This window comes from Canis aureus, chromosome X, assembly GCF_053574225.1.
Source record: "Canis aureus isolate CA01 chromosome X, VMU_Caureus_v.1.0, whole genome shotgun sequence".
NCBI classification, from domain to species: Eukaryota; Metazoa; Chordata; class Mammalia; order Carnivora; family Canidae; genus Canis; species Canis aureus.
Genome location: NC_135649.1, coordinates 28,938,303 through 28,960,301, shown reverse-complemented (window position 1 = coordinate 28,960,301; position 21,999 = coordinate 28,938,303). Strand labels below are relative to the sequence as shown.

General features: G+C 41.9%; 1 protein-coding gene across 7 annotated transcripts in view; it reads left to right on the top strand.

The window, feature by feature from the left end:
- The window catches only part of GRIA3 (glutamate ionotropic receptor AMPA type subunit 3), a 276,587-nt gene extending 260,692 nt beyond the window's left edge, over positions 1–15,895 (top strand). For 5 of the 7 annotated variants that reach the window (XM_077888879.1, XM_077888880.1, XM_077888878.1 and 2 more), the window contains 3 exons: positions 6,187–6,301; positions 8,918–9,165; positions 13,667–15,895. In XM_077888879.1, coding sequence (XP_077745005.1) covers positions 6,187–6,301; positions 8,918–9,163 — 361 coding nt within the window. In that variant the 3' untranslated portion in view covers positions 9,164–9,165; positions 13,667–15,895. Of the gene's footprint in view, positions 1–6,186; positions 6,302–8,917; positions 9,166–13,666 lie in introns of those variants that run through there. The other 2 variants (XR_013374893.1, XM_077888881.1) reach the window with 2 other exon arrangements.
- Positions 15,896–21,999: the final 6,104 nt, after the last annotated feature.

Genomic DNA, 21,999 nt, shown 5'->3' with positions numbered 1-21,999 from the left:
CTAAAAAGTCATTCAAAAAAATCACCAGGTACCAAGAAGCAAGTGTCAGTAAGTTGGAGTGAGGTTGAGATGAGGCATGGGGTGAGGGGATGGCTTCCAGCTTAGGTTGTGATAAGCTTCCATTGTCATCACCCAGATCCAGATGTTAGGCTGAGTTCATCACCTATGCAAATACACTACCCTTCCTCGTATATTTCTTTTACTTCTCTGTAAACCGATGTATTTGTCTTTCTCTGTAACCGATGTATTTACACATATATCTATCCCTCCTCAGGGCAACATTGAAGATCTTCTGGCATCATTAATTAAACAGACATTTACTCTTTAGGTGTCCCCCCTCAGAAAGGAGAAGTGAAGCCATTCAGAGCAGAATCTATCCCACAGTCTTTTGGGCAGATAAATAGTACTGCCCCGGGGTTCCTGTATTTTTCAGGCTCAGAGACATAGCCACAGTACAGATTTTTATATCAACCCTTCCAGGATCACTATTTGGAGGAATCAACTTGGTCATTAATTCACCAGGCCATTTTTTTTCTTCTTTCCCACTCTGGGGAACTCAGCACCCTCACATCTCTCTCCCCACATTTTTCCTCTTTGTGGCTCCAAACTACCTATTTTGGGGGTATTTCCTGAACTCAAAATTGAAAAATAAATTGGACACTTCCTTTGAAAGATATCAAAAGTTTTGGTTACTTTGGGGTTTTTTTAATAAACAGTTTCTACTTTCACAGTAAAGAAAATAGCCTTCTTATCCTAAAACTGTCTCCATATGTAGCACTGGCCATCACTAAGATAACACTGAACTGGCTGGCACATCCCAGGAATGAGCTGGGAATCTGGACAACCGCCACCGAGAGCTGGATGCCTTGGATTAGTGAGCACAGTCCTTTGTAGCTGAGGTACTGCCAGGTGTGGATGGCAGAGATAAGCAAAAACTTGTATCAGCTAGATATGGTTTCTTTTATTCAAAAGTAGAACTCATTTTCAAAGCATTATGCATTACATTACTACCTCTATTTAAAAAGAAAAATAGATGCCACTCCAAGACTGTTCCCCACGCTCAGTATTCATTATCCTGCCACCAGTCCGCACTGCCTTCACATACTTTTAAATGACGTGATTCACCTTTGCTCCTACCCTCTTCATCTGATCAACAATCCATACACATTTCTATGAATACTCTTAGGGGAGTTTTACACTCTTCTTCCTTGAACACTTTTTAAACAAAATATAACAAAGACTCCAACTGGAGTCTGTAAATAGTTGCTCTGGTCCATTTCCCATTTCCCAAAGGAGCTTTGTATTTTAACAAGGAATATTGCTCAAACTTAAAGGTGGGCAATTCTCAGGTGTGCAATTCTCAGGACGGAATTTCAGGTACCCGTGAGGAAAATATTTTTGGACAGGGGGACATCCCCAGACCTCCTGAAATTACATCACGAAACTCTCCTGTTCTCTCCCTAAGCCTCTGGACCCTTGCCTTTTTCTTGGGAGGGCTGTACCCAGCAAAAGGTTCATAGCAAGCCTGTCAGAGGTGAGAATGCCTAATTTCCATGATAGGAATCTGACCTACTTTGTTTAATTCTTTTTGTTCTCTATTGAGGTGAGTACAATAAATATTTCTGACTTATAATTCTCTTAGGTACCAGTTAAGGGCCTGCAGTAATTGCTCTGAAGCCTCCCCTGGAGACATATTGCTGCCACACAGTGAAAGGCCCCAGCTGCAAGATATGCCCTTGCTAGGTTGATAGTTACTTGGAGTGTGGTAGTCCCTAAAGACAAACTTCATTATGAACATCCAAGCACGAAGAACAGAAATAAAGAGGACTGCACCCTTTCGTGTGTTCCACTAGAGAATGCACAGTACAGAGTTAAATATATATTCATTTGCCCTCTGGCCTGCCCCATAACTTGCTGTGCAGGCTTGAGCAGATTGCTTAACCTATCTGTGCCTCAATTTCTTGACTTACAATGTAGAGGCCATAAATCTACCTTCTTAGGGTGATCATTAAATTCAAACAATAGTAAGAAGTGTGATAACTTGGGGAAATATTAGGCTGAAAAGCAATGCTAAAAGAGAGTTAGCTATGCAGCAAGCATTTGTTGAGAGAATGGGTCTAAGCAGGGATACAAATACGTAAGCCACGGTCCCTGCACTTGAAAACACACAGTCTAGTGGGAGTAAGAGACACATGTGTAAATAGGAAGGAGGGAGAAAATACTGAGGCAGGGAGCAAAAACTGCTTCACGGAGACAGTGACATTTAAAATGACAGAATGCCCATGTGATTCCTCTTCCTTTAAAATCCCAGATTGTGTGTGCATGTGTGTGGGTGTGCGGGTGCATCAGGGGAGTGTCAATACATTTGGTTGAATTGGAATGAGCTGGGCAATACATCCAGGAAGGTGCAGTAAAAAAGAAAATCCTGGCAGCATTTCTCTGCCATCTCAAGAATTTCTTCCACTCCACAGCAACAAACAGTTCTAGGAGATTTGGGCCTTGTATTTTCTTTTCTTGGCAGCTATCCTAAACCTTGTTAAGTGGCATTATCTGTGATTCCTGATTACAGCTTTTATGCTCCTTGGCTGTGCTGCTGCTTGAAATGTTTGTTTTTCTCCTTTATTTTTATTTAGAAGTTCCCAAACGCACATTGGTTCCCTGCCAGATTTCATAAGCCCTGTGATTTTTTTCCAATCAAAGACTAAACTTCTTCAAGGTAGTGTCCCTCCCACCCCCCGCCCAGTTGTGACCATGGGAAGTGACTCTAGACATTGCCAAATAGCCCCTGGAGGACAAAAGGACCCCTGATTGAGAACCATGACAGTAAGGTAACCTCCACAGTAACCGCGGAGGCCATAGAAGCGGAGAGCAGTTAGCAGCCATTCTGCAGAGGCCACTGGATGTCCTCCGGCAGTGACAGGCCATTTGTCAGAAGTAGGATTCCAAACTGCCGACCTACTGAGTCTAAACTACTGAGGTTTTAGCAAGGGTGGATGGTAGCAACCTAGAATAGGCCGCAGCACAGAAAAAGCATTCCTTCTCCAAAGCCAGTGCTTCTCAAACTTCTCTTTATCCCAGGACCCTTTTACACACTTAAAAATTAAAGGGAACTCCCAAAAGATTTTGTTTATGTGTGGCATATCTACTAATATTTACTGTATCAGAAATTAAAATGGAATTCTAAAAAGATGTATTCCTTAATTTATCTTAAAAATAATAAACCCAAAATAATAATAATAATAATAAACCCAATATATGTTAACATAAATAACATACTTTTTATGAAAACTAACTAAATTTTTCCAAAACAAAATTAGTAAGGAGTATATGGTCCTATGATTTTGCAAATCTCTTTAATATCTGGCTCCATATAAGAGAAAAGGATTTTCATTTCTGCTTTTTCATTCAATTTGTGGCAAGATCACATGTCACGAAGCCTCCAGGTAACTCCACTGTACTTCATGAGGCAATAAGAGTGAGAAAGACAAGGAAGGTCTTAGTATTATTAAAAATAGTGTTGACTATGCAGATCTTCTGATGAAAAGGTTTCAGGGGTCCTCCGGGGTTCTTGGACCACACTTTAAGAACTATTGCTCTAAACCCACATGTAGATCAGAGGTTGCCCTGTGTATAGATGAAGCTAAAACAATGTTTTGGTTTTGTACTATCCCATCCACCTCAATAAAACTTATTTCCATAATGAAAAAAATAAATAAATAAACCCACATGTAACACTATGAACAACATAGCTCACTTAATGGTTGACAAGCTTCTTTAAAACCCAGGTTCTCTAGGAAGAGATCTCTATTTGGACCATAGTGTGAGTGCCTTTGATCAGACTGCTCTATTCCTGAGATCTAGTAAGAGCCACTGTACTAAGGAAATTGAATAGTCATATGAAGAATATAGGACCTTGAATGAGGATGGGGACCGGTAAAGGCTTAGAGAGCCACGTGAGGACACTGCACCCTTTAAAATAAGAAAAAGGAAAGCATAGAAAGGAGAAAGAAAATTCTTTGTGCTTTTTCCTGGGATCCTGATGGAATTGGGCACCCAGGTGCCATTGGGAAGCATCTCCCCTGCCTTTGAAGCCTGGGCACCAGTGTCTGGCTTAAGGCATAGCACTGAGGGAGAGGTGGTGATAAAACAAAAACTAATAAGTGAAAAGGAGAGACAGAAGGGGGCCAAACAGTGAGAAGTAAGGGAGAAAGAAGTTCAAACACTGATCTCAGGGTCATAGATGGCCTGTCTGTCCTTTAAAAGTCTTAGACTTGGGGCATCTGGCTGGCTAGGTGGATAGAGTGTGTGACTCTTGATCTCAAAGTTGTAAATTCAAGCCCCACGTTGGGTGTAGAGATTACTTAAAAATAAAATCTTTAAAAATAAATAAATGAATGAAACTAAAAACCTAAGACTTAACTTTCACTGCCAATGATATCTTAAAGAGGCTCAAAGTTTTAAGTATCTTTTGTTGCTTTGTATCCCAAGCCAAACTGATTGGCATTTGAGAAGGCTAAGGTTCTGAGCATTGAAAGAACTTGTTTAAAACATAAAAAGAAAAAGAAGAAAGAAAAAAAAACATAAAAAGATCTCAATTTCCTGGTGAGATACAAAATGCAGATATTCTGGCTGCCATGCCCAGAACCAACTGAGAAAATGTCACCTCCCTGACACTCCAGGTTTATAGTTTTTCAAATCTCAAGTACCCTAAAATTGCATATTGTTTTTAAATGATTATACATTTCTCAGTATATCTCAGGATGAGATGGTCCCTCTGCTCTCAACAGCAAAGGGGGAGAGAAAGGAACAAGGCTTTGGGAACTTGGTCTGATAGAGGGCACATCTCTGTGACTAGAGGAAGTCTTCCCAATGACTGAATATGTTGGTGGGTCCAACTTACCCCGAATAAGCTAAGAAATTCTATGGCATGTTCATAGTAACAGAAACGTGTCTGCTTTCCTCCTTGTGAATTGGTGGCGTTCAGAATAACATGCACTAGTATTCGCAACATCGTTCGTGTGAATATGAACACACAGTAGTTTGTTATCTTATAATAGAATTATGCCACCCTCTAAATATAATACATTTTTATCCGAAGTTATGGAAGATATTTTATTTAAAATCCATTAGCTCTAACAAGAAGACAGGGTAAAGGCCATTATTCCCATTCTACAGCTGAAGAAATTTCTAAGGGAGGAAATATTAACCTCAGACCAGTAGGGTTTCCTGCGTTTGCCCAGGGGCTTGGACTGCAGGCCTGATGCTTTAAAAGGTGGAGGGCTAGGGAGCACTGGCCTGGCCTCCTGGGGCTGTAGGATACTCTCAGTTGAGGAAGTCTTATCTTCCTGGAACAGTAAACTGTTCCTCTACAGTACTATGCACAGTGGCAGAATCAGTGTGCCATTTTAGATGGTGCCATATTAATAATCCATTTTTAAACAATCTGGTTCACCCTCTGGTCATCTGAGTTGGCCAAAGACATAGGGCCATATCAGAGAGACAGCCAGTTAGCAAGAGGAACAAGCCACAGGCCAGTTTTCTTCTTGTGGAAAGTCCTCTCATCCAAAACTCAGAGGTCCACGTTCTATCAATTCTAAGACCAGTACGTGTGTAAAGAATTCAGAGCTTGCGGAGTGAAGACATGTTTGTAGTAGAGTTCTTTCTGAGATCATCTTCATCTGGGCTAAAGGTTTGTGTAATAAAGGACAACTAATCAGAAGGCATGTCATGCCCATAGAGTCGACTTTCTCTTCTGGCCCCGTCCCCTCCCCTGCTCCTCCATAGAGCTTGCTTTCTGTCTGGAAGTACAACAAGACACCCGGTTAGATCAAACCTAACACATGTCCGTCATAAAGCTACCTCGAGCTGCCGCCGACGATTGTCACTTGAGGGGAGACCCCCTCCTCACCACACACAGCCTATCCAAGGAGTGCCTGTTTTTCTATCCTCATTATTTAACAGTGTGTGCCGATTACTCAAAGCGATATGGGCAGGCCCTGGTAAATATAGCGTTGCTGTAGTGTTAACTTTTTATAAGGTAATGCTCAGGTTGCCTGCAGTGTTCTAAAATTACTCTGTGGCCAGGGCCCCCTGCTTTATCGCTTTCTATAGTTTTAAAGTAGTTTGAAGCTTGAATAACATAAAATAACATAATATAATGTTATTTATGTTATTTCCCACGTGAAGAACGCCTGTAAACCTTGCAGTATTGAAACTCAGTGAACAAGGCATCTTAGACAAGCTGAAAAACAAATGGTGGTACGATAAGGGGGAGTGTGGAGCCAAGGACTCCGGGAGTAAGGTCAGTCGCTGAAGGTCTTTTTGTACTGATTAGCAATCACATTTTGAACCACTGTTTATTTTCTACCCCAAAACGGCTTTCCTTCCCAACACACCCCCCCCAACACAGTGGGACCCCTTTATAACAGCAGCGCTAAAGTCACAAGGCAGGTGGCCCACCGCGGAGACCTGCCGCCAAGCACCAACCATTGACCTTGACCTTCAGGACGGAGCTAGTGTTGAGATTGGAACCCAATCTGGCCCACCGCACTTCCAAAGCTGTGAAAAACTGAGCTGTGTTATAAGGGGGTTTTACTGTATTTCACATTTCGAAAGTTCAAAGAGAAAACCTAACAACAACCACAACCAAAAAAAAAAAAAAAAACATCCAGTTGTGACAGTACTTTCTCTTAACCTCTTACAATGTCAGAGACTTTGTAGTTGTAAATACCTTTGGTTATTCGTACATTATATCAATCTCATGTGAAAACAGTCAAAGAAATAAATAACAAAGACTGGTCTCTGTAAGCGGAATGATTAGCCTCCTCCCAGCTGCTGTCCTATTGAGTTCAGCATCTATTTAGATCTCGAATATCATTAAGTCTGTCACACTTCTCTCTTCCAAAGGTGTCACTTGAATCTCGGTACATAATACTTTTGAAATTTAGTCGCATGCTCCTTAAGGGTATACATTGTCAGGATAACATCACATTGATAAGCATGAAACACTCTTCCCCGCCTCCTTCCTGCCCCCCTTTGCTCCCCTAAGAAAGTTCTTTTTAGTTTCAATTTTTGCCTTGCCTTTTTTTGAACTAATATTGTGGTATCAGTTAATTCATTTCATGAAATGTCACTCATTTCCCCTGTGCAGTGAACCATTTTGCTACTGGTTTTCCACATCCCATGACAGGGAATTCTGTGAAACTTAAATACCTGGAACTTGAAACTGTTCTTGTTGCCACAACTTAACGTGGGTTATATCCAAGGACACTTTTCCTTCATGAAGTACCACATACATATAATAACCTCACGGCAGAGGGAGGGTTGCCGGAACCGGTCCATTTCCTAGTGGATCGTGGAGCATCCTTGCAGGTAGCCTCACCAGCCTCCTTAATAAGGAAATGATCCATTGTTTCATAGGGGACAGAAATTCCCACTTCTCTAGTTTCCTGTCACTGGCCCTAGAAGAGTGACTATTTACAAGGTTTTGTAAACATGAGGCTCACACATACCCTCCTCCCCAACCATGCAATTCAATTCTAATTGGCCTTTTTATTAAGGTAAACAAGTATAGCGCTGTCTCCTATAACAATAGAATCAAGACATGGCCGTATCCTCTCTCCATTTAATTCTTTAAATGATACCAGGACTAGCTGGGCCACAGAGTGTTGAGTGTCAGCCATGGCCATTACCTGCTCACTGTATTACCATTTCAGTAAGATATTCAATTCACTGACTTAACAATTTGGGTATTCCATTCAATGGCATTCAGCAGCAAAATGGTTACATTCCCTCTAAAAAGACTACAAAATGCTATTTTATTTTATTTTTTTTCAAAGAAAGGCTCCGGGCCCTTGGTGTGTCCTACCTCAAGGTAGGGCTCAAGGCACCAACTTTTTTCTTTCCATTGTTCAGCAGTTCAGTTTTTGCTTTTTCATACAGGCAGATAACTTAGTCAGATTTGCAGTTTGACCTGAAAGTCACTGACCGGCTTCCTCGATTCCCCCCCGCCCCTATTTTAAATAGAGAACAGATAAGTATAGTATTTTTTTTTTAATTATTTGCCACATTCCCTGAGTAAAGCTGAAAATGAGCTGGATTTTTTTTAAATCATCAGCCTTCTGGAAAAGCTTTCTGATTTATATGGAGCCAATTCAGGACCCAATAGGTCCTCCTGACAGTTTTCCTTCAACTCTCAGGAAGATGGGAGGGAACCAATTCTTTGTGCTATGCCCTTGTTGCAGAAGCACAAAGACTTGCTGCCCTGAGGATGCAAACTTAGCAACCAGTCCCCAAAGGGAGCAATTTCTCAGCCACCGGGGGAAAGGGGAGAGTTAATCCCTTTTAAACAAACCCTCGTGAAGGAACTCTCCAGATAGGAATATCAGGAACCTCTAATATTCTCACCTGGTATCTTCAAGACAAGTTGTTGACAAGTTTGTCACAGGGACAACAAGGGAGAAAGGGGTGTTGCGGGCCAGAGAGGGGAAAGAGTGCTTCAAGTTCCCAAATGAAAAGAGTGTTACATTTCTAGAGATTATGTCACAGCTCAACTCTGGCAAATGGCACTTTGAGGCTGGCAGAAGAATAAATTGTGCTTGTGTTTACACTTTTGCTCCTGTGGCCAAGCGCTGTTATATTTAGTTGCTGACACCATTTTGAGGTACCAAAGGAATTAAGGAGTCAAAGTAACTGAACGTCTAGGTGAGGACCACAACTGTCAACAGAAGCACAATCTACCATCTTGCGGGCCATTTGTGAAACATCAGTCAGTTGCCAGAGTCGAGTCATAACACTTACTGACATCAATGTTTAGTTCTTTTACAACTTAGAACTATCCTATATTGTTGTCATGCATTATGATGTCCTATTGCTTGTGTTTTCCCCAAGAACTAATCGCGTTGTTCATTTCTCTTAGGACAAGACCAGCGCTCTGAGCCTGAGCAATGTGGCAGGCGTTTTCTATATACTTGTCGGAGGTCTGGGGCTGGCCATGATGGTGGCTTTGATAGAATTCTGTTACAAATCACGGGCAGAGTCCAAACGCATGAAACTCACAAAGAACACCCAAAACTTTAAGCCTGCTCCTGCCACCAACACTCAAAATTACGCTACATACAGAGAAGGCTACAACGTGTATGGAACAGAAAGTGTTAAGATCTAGGGGTACGGTCAAGGTCTAGTAAACTAATCAGCATCACCTTACTATGTGTTAATTTCTCCTGTCTCTCTCTCTCCCTCTGTCTCTCTCTCACTTTGGTTTATTGTTTCGAGTATTGTCTATTCTTTGCAACCATTTGATTCTTTGAAAACAATGGTTGTGCTTTCTTGTCGGGCAGTGCTGCTTTTCTAATAGCACCATCGTAATTGTACTATGATGTGTGACCCAAAAGGAGAAGAAATTCTCTAGAGCAGCACTGTTCAATGGGAATGTTTGTGAGCCACCTACGTGAACCACATGTGTAATCTGAAGTGCTCTAGGAGCTACACTTTGAAAAGTAACACAAGTGAAATTAGTTTAAGGCTACATTTTATTTAACTCAATATATCCAAGATATCATTTCAACATGTTCTCAATATCAAAAGTGAATGAGCATTTGACGGGATGAGCACTGGGTGTTATTCTATATGCTGGCAAATTGAACACCAATAAAAAATAAAATTTATTAAAAAAAGTGAATGGGATATTTTACATTATTCCCTTCATGCTAAGTCTTAGAAATCTGGCGTGTATTTTGTACCCATACTACATTTCAACTGGTACTAGCCCCCTACAGAGTGTTCGATGGTCACATGTGGCTACTGTATTGGACAGTGCAGTTCTACAGAAAACAGCTGCTCTGGATCTGATGGTAAAATGAGGAATGGAAGTGGGCCACTGCCACTTTGAGAAATGCAGTGCTTCTGTAAGGGCATGGTGGTTCTCTTAAGTGTAAATCTGAGACCATTTCTTTCATTTTTGAGTTTCTTTGTTGTCCCTTTCTTGGAACTGATATTCAGGTAAGTGTCTCCCAAAGAACAGTCTAGGCTCCCTGCTGTTGGCTGTCCCAAATCCATACTTAGATGAACCTGACTGATGCTACCTTGAGTCTAGCAGCTACAGCCAAACCCCCACCCCTACCCCAACCAATAACTCAGACGTGTTCAAAGGCAAGCTTGAAGTGAGATAGCCTGTCCATTCTGGAAGTGTTTAAAAGAATATAGTCCTGTCACCTTCAAGTGCATCTGTCATCACTAACACACCCATCTGAAGGGGAACAGAACAATTAGCAACTTCATAGCCCTTATTCTAAGTGGGAGATATCTTACCTCATGAGACTACATCAATATGAGTTTCTTGAATGCACTCAACTTTCTACAAATGCAGTATTTGCGTTTTGATCTCCTTGTATTTCACATTGTGGAACTAAATTCAGCCCACTTTTAATTAATATTTCATCCAAATAAATCGTGTGTCTTCACCATGGAAAGCATGGTCTCATTTGATGAAGTTGCTGGTTGTTCTTTCCTGCGGCCAACTACAACCCTTTGCCACAACATACTCAGTACACTGAACTAACCCACTAACTGAGTTTTCCCATTGCATTGCTGAATGTACAATATGTGGATTCATCTGTAATTAGCATTGTTTGCATGCAAGCATTTAATGTTCTAGTGTGCTTACAATATTTTACTCTTGAGTAGGTTGTATAGGCCCATTACAATTTGGGGCACATTATTTGTTTTTTCATAGGGTAGTTCATGGGTGATTTCAGCTTACCTTAATTATCCCAAATTCTGAGATACTGGCATCCAAAAAAAGAATACATCTGAAATTTGCCTAACAGTTTTCCAAGTGCATTCACATCTATTGCCTCATTTGAGGTAGTGGGTCACAAAGTGTTTTCCCTTTCAGGTAACAGACCCAGTCACACCCAGTGACTTGCTCAAGGCAACACAACTAGGTAGTGGCCATTCTGGGACTAGAACCCAGCCTTCCTTCCTCTCATATCTGTATTCTCCTTGCCAAACCATCCTGCCTCTAGCTGCCAGTGGCCTGGTGGTCTCCAGAAACCTTGAAATCCCAACAGGATCCTGTTAAATGGAAAGCAGATCCTAAGTCTATGTCCCACTTGTTTACCAAAAAACATTGGTTACACATTCATTGGTTACACATTGGTTACTCATTTCTTACACATTCCACATGAGGTTGTATAGTCAATATCTCCTGCTTTCCCCACAAAGAATCTGTCAAGTCATACAGTCTCCAGAACCTCCTTATTATCAGCCATTCCATCTGAGAAGCTATGTCTCTACTTCTCAGCTACTATAGCCTCAATCTCTTGTTAAAGCCCCAGAGCAGTGCTTCTTAAACCTCAGAGTGTGTTGTGAATCACCTGGGGAATTTATAAAAACGTGGATTAGGATTGAGTAGGTCTGGGATGCTACCTGAGAGTCTACATTTCTCACAATCTCCCAGGCCATGTTGATGCTGCTGGTCCAAGGAGTTGTAAGATTCTAGAGAAAATTATCTCAGGGCATGTAACTTAAGGAAGGAAAGGAAAGAAGGGGGGAGGGAATGAAGGACAGAGGGAAGGGCAGAGGGGAAAGGAAAGACAAAAAAAGAAACAGAAAGAGAGGAAGGGAAAGAAAGAAAAGCTGGGGTCAGCAAACCTTTGGGCAGAATGTTGCAGTCCTCAAGTGGGGGCCCAGAAATGAAATTTCCACAGCTTCTGGCTCTCTGACCTTCCTTTAGTCATCTTGGTTGATCCTCTGAGTCTATGTGAAGTCTCCAGACAAGAAGGAAAAGCCTCTGAGGATACCAGAAAAATCCTTCCATGTATCAGTTCAAGAGGCACAAAGCAAGCTGAGCAGGAAACATAAACCTCATTGCTGTCCTCAGCCAGCTCAGTCACATAATGGTAGGGGAATGTTGATTAAGTGAAGGGTGACCCCTTTATCCATTCATCTTTTAATTCCCATGAAGTTCTGGAAGATCTCCTAATGACTTCTAATTTGTTACCTAGTTATTAGGCTTCCAGTTATGTGAATTGGCCTACATCTATCATGGTCTATGTGGAGGCACAGAGATCAAGCAGCACCCTGAGATTTTTACTTTTATTGCTAATCATCGAGTCAGCCTTAGGAGTTTGGAGTACCAGTAATTTCTTCAGGAAAAATGACCCCAGGGCAATTACTTGCAAAAATATGATCCAGGTAAGACCTGGATAATGAAAAGCATCCTTGAAAGAAGAGGGAGTCATCGCTCATGTTGTATGGGTGAGAATAGTCAGGATTAATGAACTTGTTGTGGGAACACATGCCTCAGCCTCAGATTCAGCACCCACCAGGGAGCAGACAGCTCCCGGATGTCTGCTGCCTCTCTGGGTTACTGACCAACTACTGAAAGTGTGCCCCCCCACCCCCCACAAGCATGCCTTGGCAGTGACTGACTGCCAGATGTTCCAAATTCACTGCACCCTCGGGTTGGCTCTGCTGTTTTAAGAGATTCTCCCCAATTTCCTCACTGCCATCAAGAACTACTTCTTATGCACCTGTCATCACTAACACACCTACCTGAAGGGGAACAGAACAATTAGCAACTTCATAGCCCTGATTCTAGGTGGGAGGTGTCTTACTAGACATCTACTAGAGCTAGTTCTAGCTTCTTTGGTTTCTTCAACTATATTTTTGAAATGCTTCTCATTTTCAAAACCTCAAGATACTTGAAGTTAAGGGAAAAGATTTCTATTTTTCCTCTAAGATGGTTCCGTTTAGTCCTCCCAGAAAGTGTTAACTTTGCTCATGCCACCATTTTCAAAATGATCGATTTTCCTTTCTGCAGCCCATGCATAAACATTCTTCCTGGGGAAATTGTTGGCTCAGGAGAAAAACAAGGATTCCCTTGGTATAGAAGGAAAGGATGGAGAAGAGGGGTGTGCACCTGAAAAGGAGGCAGAAAAATGCCCCGCAGTCTTCAGAGTCAGGGGCAAATGAATCCCCTGCACTAGTTAATACCTCCTACAGGAGGGCAGCCTCAGCATCCCAACAGGCCTATAACATCTGGGGCAAGGACCCCTGCCAAGCCCCTTCATGGGTATCACCGTTCTGGCCTCTTTCTGGAATGTGCTTTAAAGTCCATATGCTATTTTCAGATTGGAATAACTAAGGGCGTAGGTATTAAGAGGGACAAGCTGTCACCTTTCCAGTAATGAACAGCAAATTTTCTTCTCGCAGTCAAATGGATTTCAATGAACAAGCCACACAGAACATCGCTTATCCTCTGTCTTAGGTAAACAGTCCCTTGTCACAGGCTCTGCAATCAGAATTACACTCCACAGGTTACTTGCCCTGAACATCTCTATATGAATGCTACTAAGACTTCCTAGTATACTCGCATCCTAAGTGATCAATGCCTTGAGTTAGACTTCACGCGACATCTGTGACGTCTTAGTACAATGCACAGTAGTGAAGGAACCTAATTTAACCTCATTGCAAAGCATTTGCATCAGGTGAGAGAAGTGAAACAGACTTGTTGCCTAAAGCCAGTCAAACCGAGTGCAGCCCCAGAGATGCCAATTTGAGAAAACATTCACGGTTCTCGTCCCACATAGACGGAACCATAAGAAACTTTGCAATTCCTGAGAGAAAGCCCTTTCAAATGGAAGTTTCCCCCTTGCCTTTGCAGATCCCGTCCCACTGGCGGCATATGATGAGAGGAATCACCGAAAACGTGGCTGCTTCAAGGATCCTGAGCCAGATTTCACTTTCCTTGGTGTCGGGCATGACACGAATATTGCTGATGGTGCAATGACCTTTCAATAGGAAAAACTGATTTTTTTTTCCTTCAGTGCCTTATGGAACACTCTGAGACTCGCGACAATGCAAACCATCATTGAAATTTTTTGCTTTGCTTGAAAAAATTAAAATAAAACCAACAAAAAAATGGACATGCAAGATTCCAGTATGCGAAAAAAAATCTTATTAAAAAAAGTCAATTGAACAAAAGCCATTCTTTGATACCACTGCTCAGTATATGAACACCATGTTCTTTAATACACACACACACACACACGCACGCACACGCACACACACACATGCACACACAAATTTAAAATTCCAGTTCAGCAAATAGGCCCATCTCAGCTAAAATAATTAATTCCTCCTGATTTAAAAAAAAATCTCTGACTCCCTGTGTTTGGGAAGACAGACTGGCATTTCTTCTAGGATCTGCTGACCAGATGTTTTTGGTAGTTCCTGTTGGTAGTGATGTTCTGTGCACCCTATTTCCTTTCCACGTTGCTGAAATGTGTATATCTTTAGAATGTAAATGCGACACTTAAGAAAATTCAAACACTTTGGAAAAGGGACTAAACCGTGACTTCTCTGTGTTCTGGAAATGGTTTTGTGAAAATGCTTTGATAACTTCCCACTCGGTGAGGGGATGAACAGAGCTTTCGAAATTGACTTTTGTGTGTAGCAAGGGACGGCACACTATCTGGCATACCTCTCGGTGCTTTCCCAAAACGGATCCCGGGGCTTTCCAAGAAGCCTAGAATTGCAGCTCACAGATCTGTTTTTCTTGCTTCAGTGTGCATTTTCAGTCAATATAGTTGAGTATTTAGCATTGAGGTGAGGGAAATGCTGCCTACACTCCCCAATGTGTTTAGAAGATCTTTCTCAGAAACAACACTGTGTTTAGCTCTGCTTTCTCCGCTAAGTATGCCTTTCAAGTGTACACCTCGGAGACAGGACCGCGTCGCAAGGCAGGCCAGTGGGTTCAGACCCCAGTTCTCAGTGTGACTTTACTCTTGCTAGGTCTGTCTTCCCAGCTGTCGCCTGTTACTGCCCATGGCTCTGCGTCAGACTGCATGTGTCCTTTTCTAGTTTGCAAAGACTAAAATGCATTCCCAAACCTACCGCTAAACCAAGGGCCTCAGCATCACTCCTAGGTCCTTGCTTGGGGCAGCCTCTCTCCTGGCTTTCTCGGAAGATCGCTCCACTGCTCCACAGGCTATCAAGTCACTAATTGCGTACCTGCCGTTGGCATTATCAGAACAGTCAGAGGAAATAGTCTCCGCTCACTAATTACCTCCTATATAATGACGTATGCTTTCTGTAGTTCAGTAGTTTGCTCTCATCAGTGACGTGCATTGGGAAGTTTCCAGACTGTAAAAACTAGGAGCTCGAATTCATTTCCCAAGTGTGACCTTTAGATGCTTAGCCGACTTGCTGCCCATTTGCTCTTGTCTTCAGCAAAGGAAGGAAGAAGTCTCGTTCCAATGAAACGTTTCCAGAAAAGTGTAATATAAACTTTCATTCCAAAAATTGTGTCATAAGCGAATAACTCACCTGTCAAATTTTAAATGGTATTGAACAAACAAAAAGAAAGCTGTTGTGTTTTTGTTTTGTTTTGTTTTCATGAAACTGTGATTTTCAACTTCTGAATGCTATGATGTCCAGAGCAGGAAGCTAACGCCGTGCAAATGTGAAGTTCTATAAAACAAATCAACCGACCTACACACAAATGTTTTCATAGGCACTGTATAAAGAGAAATATATGTTTATTGACTCAAATCAGTTTTTCAGAGAAAACTTCACTGGGAATGAAGAGGCGGGTAAATTGGTTTGTTATTTTTTAAAAACCTGCATGTTTAAAAAAAAACATTGATTGCTTCAAATTTCTGCTACTAACTTCAAGCTATGGGAGTTTGGCAGTAGTCACTTGAGGATTTTTTTTCCAATTCTTTTCTTTTTGTTGTTAAAGCTGTACTTCAGTGAACAGAAAAATTGCCAAGCAAACTAATGGCTGTAAAAGCGTAAATTGCATGTGTGGGCATAAATTACGGAGCCTCATTGCCATGAGGTATTGTACAAAGTTTTAATACATTTTGTAAATAAAATTGTAAAGAAAGAATTCCATTTCTGTGCTTTGACTCTTTAAAATTTACTTGGGTGCAGGTGCCAAGAAGTTATTGTTCACTAATTTACTTCCCATCAGAAGCTTTGCCAATGACGTCACAGTCACCTTGCTGGTGATTCTCATAAAGGATTACACCATGCCCGACCGACACTCAGCTGCAACCACACACAAGCTCAGAGCCCTTGTCCTAAATAGAAGTGTGCCATCGAGGCCTTAGGTTAGGTTTGCCAGGATCTCCAACAGTGAGACGATGTCCATAAACAGCAAGAAGCAGGACTTCAGTTGATAGGGAAAGTTTAACTCCAGAGCCTTCCATTTCCATTCTTTGTCTCCTCCACCCTTTGAGACCCTCTCCCCAGGGGCTTTGACCCTAACCTTGGTTTCCCATACTCCTATTTCCAGATCTGACCTCCCAGCAAAGTGTCCAAACTAAGGATCGATGTTCTTCAATAACACTTCCAACTGCCTGCCCCACATCATCACAAAGTATGTGTCTTAGTACTCTTAGTTAAGTAGCTAAGTTTTGTTCTGCTGTCTAAATTCCTAATAGTAACTTCATGTTCTATTAGAAAAACTTTCGTTCCACCTGGGGTCACTGATCTAGTGTGCAGAGAGAAATAATGAAATCAGGACTGTACTGATTTTATGTTTCTGAGGGAGAAACGAAAGGCCACTGATCTAGTCTGATTTGTAGATTGTGAACATGGAATACAGTTTTATCCAATACATAAAGCAAGTGTTTAAATATAGGCCAATTTTATATCCTGATCACCATAGAAAACAGAGGATAATGACAGGAGGGAAGGAAGGGATTGTTTGCAGCTGAGCCAGGAAAGAAGAAAAGGGCAGTTGAGATGCTAGAGAGAGAAAGGAAGGAAGCTATCTGGGGTCACAGAGTTTCGAACAGGGAGCACAAGGCCTTGGAAACAAAGAAAACTCAGAGTGGGAAAGGAAAACTCTCAGAAGATTCTGAAGTGCAGGCTGATGGAAACACACTGAGGTTAATTTGGCCCACATGCCTCTGCAGATTACTCCCATCTTCACTGTCCTCGGAAATGCTGTCAGATGGGCTGGCCAACCATCACGCTTTATTACTCTTCAGCTGCTTTCCTTGTCTTCAGTTAGGACACCTACAGCAGTCCCACCAGTAGAGAACTGATTCTCTAGGGAGGAGATTCCGTGACCAGATTAGAGTGGTGCTTCCCTAGGTGACTGATAAAATCGGTTCAAGCACCAAATGATGCCCCTGGATCTTCCAAAATAACGAGAACTTCCAATTCCTTACCCCGAAGGAAAAGCCACTCTCAGGCATTGTGGCAGACGATGATAGAGTTCAATTTAGGTTCAGGTGGAGTTTGGGTTGTTTTTTTTCTCCTTGATGGGAGGGAGAAGCAAAAGGAATATGTGTAGTCTTTCTCAAATCAGACTGCAGGTAGCTATATATCTTGCTTACACATTGGGTCAGACTTGCCAACCAGGTCTGCAAAGAGGTCTTGAGCTTCAAATGTCACAAACACACACACACACACACATGCACACACCCCTCCATGCACAAAAGTAAAATGACTCTTGGTCCCCACATTAGTTTCCTTGCCTGTCAATAATCACACCCCATCATACTGTATAGTAAAATCTTCAAATGGGAAGGGCAAATATACTCAAGGAAACCTAGGTAGGCTCAGGCAAGAACCGTGCTGCAAATTGGGTGAGGAGAGAGGGTTGGCTGTGACTTGGGGAGATGAACCTAGAGGAGAACACATTGAGAAGCAAGAATAAGTACCATTATTCCCATTATTCCTCAGAATGCAGACTATGTGAAGCAGAAGAGTGAGTAACAAGCTGTCTTAGAAGGGCCATAAGCCAGTTATACCACCAAAACCTACCATCAGTTAGAGCCAGAGCCAGCTATTCAGCTACTCTGTCCCCTACCACTCCCCTCTTATCCTCACCCTGTTGGACTGGGCTTTGAGGTACCAGTTTATTACCAGATCATTTTCCAGATATGACACTCGGTAGCAATATATCTGCATTCAATTGTGGACACACACAGAACTTGGCATCCCAACAGGACATGGGCCACTGGAGAGACTTACCATTTTGACCCCTATCATCTCTGGACTGAAAGCAAGGCAAGGTCTTGGAAGAGTTAAGAATGGCACTGAGAATTAATGAAATTTGCCTCTAGAACTGAAAGCCAAAGAATGAGGTGCTAGGAGACTTCACGTACATCTAAGACTAAAGTCATAGACAACACATTCATATTCAGTGAAGATACAGGACACACTTTTGGGCTTTCTCAAAAGGTTCCCCGGGAGGCTTTTTGTCACTGTTGTCAGGAGAGTATGGAAGGAGGTATTAGGGAGGGTCTGCCATTCTCTCAAACCTACTGCCATTTCCTTAGCATCCTCAAAACTGAGCGTTCACAAACTCATTTGAGTGGGCGAGATGCCCAAGCTCTTTGACAGTCATTGTCCTTGTAATGTAGCAAACTTGGCTCCTGCCCTCAGGGGACCTGCAGGCTTGGTGGCAAGGTAGATGATAAATCTATGTCCATTCATGCTCAGTGCTTTGCTCAGGGAAATAACTAGAAGGAGCCCAACATGAAGACTTTCCTTCTGCCTCTTCCTTTGAATGTATGCTTCCTACTGTAATTGGGTGGAACCTGACTGATTTCTAATACAATCAGGTGGAATTTTTGTGCCTCCAAAGCCGTGGGCCTTTTCAACTAAGTGACACCTGGCCCTTGTAGGCCCCTAGCTGGGGAGAACCTCAGAATGACTATTTTTCTGCCACCCTTGGAGCAGGAGATATTTGTTTATTTATTGCCCCATAATGCCCTCACTATAAAAGTATAAAAGAACTGAGCTTCCTAGGTGGCTCAGTTGGTTAAGCAAGCAACTTGATTTTGGCTCAGGTCATGATCTCAGGATTTTGAGATTGAGCCCTGCATCGAGCTCCACACTCAGCATAGAGTCTGCTTAAGATTTTCTCCCTCTCCCTCTGCCCCCATCTCTCTCTCTCTCTCTCTCTCTCTCTCTGTCTCTTGCTGTCAAAAAATACAAAAAAAATTAAAATTAAAAAGAACCTGCAATGTCAGCCTAAGGAATAATCTTCTCCTCATGTTAGCAGATTTGGCAAAATTGGCCTTTTAGTGGTTTCACTGAGTTTCAATCCTGTAGCAAAATGGTTGATTTAAATTTTTCCTAATAAATATTCATTAAGCCTTAACAAGTCAAAGCTCTAGCAATAGCTCACAATAAGCTTGAATGTAAGCCAATGGGGGAAACAATTTCACAAATATTTCCAAACAACATTGCCATCTTCCCCATGAGTGTGCAAATTTTTCTGAAAGACTAGAGACCCACTCTCAACCTGGTAATGGCCTTTAAATCCTATGTTTTCCCCCACTTACAACAGAGCTTTGGAAAAGCTTGTTACTCCCCATCTCCTCTTCCTTGATAACTGTACTATGGCTTCCACCCCATCACTCTACAAGAAATGCTCTTGACAAGGTCATCAGTAAACTGTAATCCTACATTATAGCAAGGGATGGCAAACTTTGACCCACAGGCTAAATGTGGCCCACCACCTGGTTTTGTTAATAAAGTTTTATTGGAACACAGTCATGACCATTCATTTACATATTATCTGTGGCTGTTTTTACCCTACAATGGCAGAATTGAGTAGTTGCAACAGTACTGCCCACAGAGTCTTAAGTATTTACTAACTTGCTCTTTACATAAAAAGCTTACTAACCCCTACTTTACCCTACTTGATAGTCATTATCTTAATTGGCCTCTTTCCAGAATTTGATGCTATTAACTTGTCCCACCTTGAAAATCTCTATTCCTTTGACTTCTATAACAGCATTCTCTCCTGGTCTTCCTCCTACATTGCTGCTGCTCATTTCTTTCCTGCTTGCTGGTCTCCTCTTCTATCTCTTTTTTTAAGATTTTATTTATTTATTCATGAGAGACACAGAGAAAGAGGCAGAGACATAAGCAGAGGAGGAAGCAGGCTCCCTGGCACGGAACCCAAAGCGGGACTCCATCTCAGGACCCTGGGATCACAACCTGAGCCAAAGGCTCAACCACTGAGCCACCCAGATGCCCCTGCTCTTCTATCTCTTAATGTCAATATTCTCCTTAGTTACACCATATTTCTTCCTCTCTTCTCACTTTGTACACTCTCACCCATAGTTTCCATTGATACCTATATTATGAGTACCATCCCATAGCTTCTGTTTCCACCTATATCATCCTGTCTCTCAAGTCCTCATTTCCATCTCAAAACTTTCTCCTGAGCACCAAACCAGTATATCTCAATGTCTATGGTACCTCCTCTCTTGTACTGTCCCATAAGTACATCAAACTCAGCATGTCCAACACAGAAACTATTGCTCTTACCCTCACCCCACTGCTAACCCAGAGTTCCCTCTAAGAGTCTCCATCCTGATTTAAAACTATTGACAGACAATGGACCTATTGACAGCCATTAGAAATGACGAATACCCACCATTTGCTTCAACATGGATGGAACTGGAGGGTATTATGCTGAGTGAAGTAAGTCAATTAGAGAAAGACAAACATTATATGGTCTCATTCATTCAGGAAATATAAAAAATAGCGAAAGGGAATAAAGGGGAAAGGAGAGAAAATGAGTGGGAAATATCAGTGAGGGTGACAGAACATAGAGACACCTAACTCTGGGAAATGAACAAGGGGTAGTGGAAGGGAAGGTGGGCCGGGGGATGGGGTGACTGTATGATGGGCACTGAGGGGGGCACTTGACGGGATTAAACTAAATCCCTTAGTTTACCATGAGCACTGGGTGTTATACTATATGTTGGAAAATCCAACTCCAATAAAAAAAATACAAAAAAAATAAAATAAAATAAAACGATTGATAGAGAGTAAAGTAAAATATAAGAATAAACCTAATAAACTTTAAAATTGATATATGTGACAATCCGAGAAAAATGGGCTTGCACTCAAAAGCAGAATTCACAGTACAATGACAATAAAAAAACAAGTCAGTTTAACATCAACTTGTACAGCTATAAGATGCATTGGAAAGTATGTGTATGATTCTTTTCATCTTTTGGATCTCAGAATCATAATATGATTTGCACTCACATGGAAGAAAACCAACTAGAGTTGTCATCAGTGAAGGAATGTGCAGATTCCAAACAAGCTACACAAATTAATTTGGAAGCATAATGCAAAAAGATGGTTCTGATAACTCTCTGGGAGATATGAGGTGGAACCTTGATGGAATCAAAGAAAGAACAAGGAAAGAACAGGGGTGAGGGGTGCATCCATTTTATATAAAGCTAAGCATGTGTATTTAAGTGTCCTGAGTTATCTAAGCAGCCCACTCTTTAGCTCTCCTTCCTTACTCTTGCCACCACCATAGAGGGTTGGGCCATGCAGAAAGGACAGTAAGACAGGTGTTAATCACTACCATAAAACCAAAAAACCCAATCCAGAAACTGAAACCTGGTTATCAACCTTGTGTGCTGCCTCCTTCATTTTACCCTCAGTCAAGTCCTGACTCTGAAATCCATCTCTGTGAATCCCTATCTTAGTTTGAGCTTGTAACACTTTCCATATGGCCTAATGCAAAAGCCTCAACTATTCCTCTTGTTTCTGGCTTTAGTTCCCTCAATTCACCCCTCCACACTGCAGCCAGAATGATTCTATGGATCTCATCACTTTTCATTGCCCTTTGGTATAAGAGTAAATCCATTAGGGCCATAAAATCAATCCCTAGTCAGGCTCCATGGTGTATGCAGAGTCTGCTCGAGATTCTCTCTCCCTCTCTCTTGCCCCTCCCCTGCTCTCTTTCTCCCTTTCCCTCTCTCTCTCTCCTTCTCTCTCACAAATTAATAAATAAAATCTTTTTTAAAAAAATAATAAATCCCTTAGTTTACCTTAAAAGGCCTTTCACAACCTGCCTCCTGCCCATTTCTTCAGCTCTGTTGTTTACCACCCCCTTCACCTCCATTCTCTACTCCACTAAAACTTCCTCATATTCAACTATATAAATTCCTGGCTCTGCCATGTCTTTCCATGCTTCCGTGGCTTTGCACGTGCTTC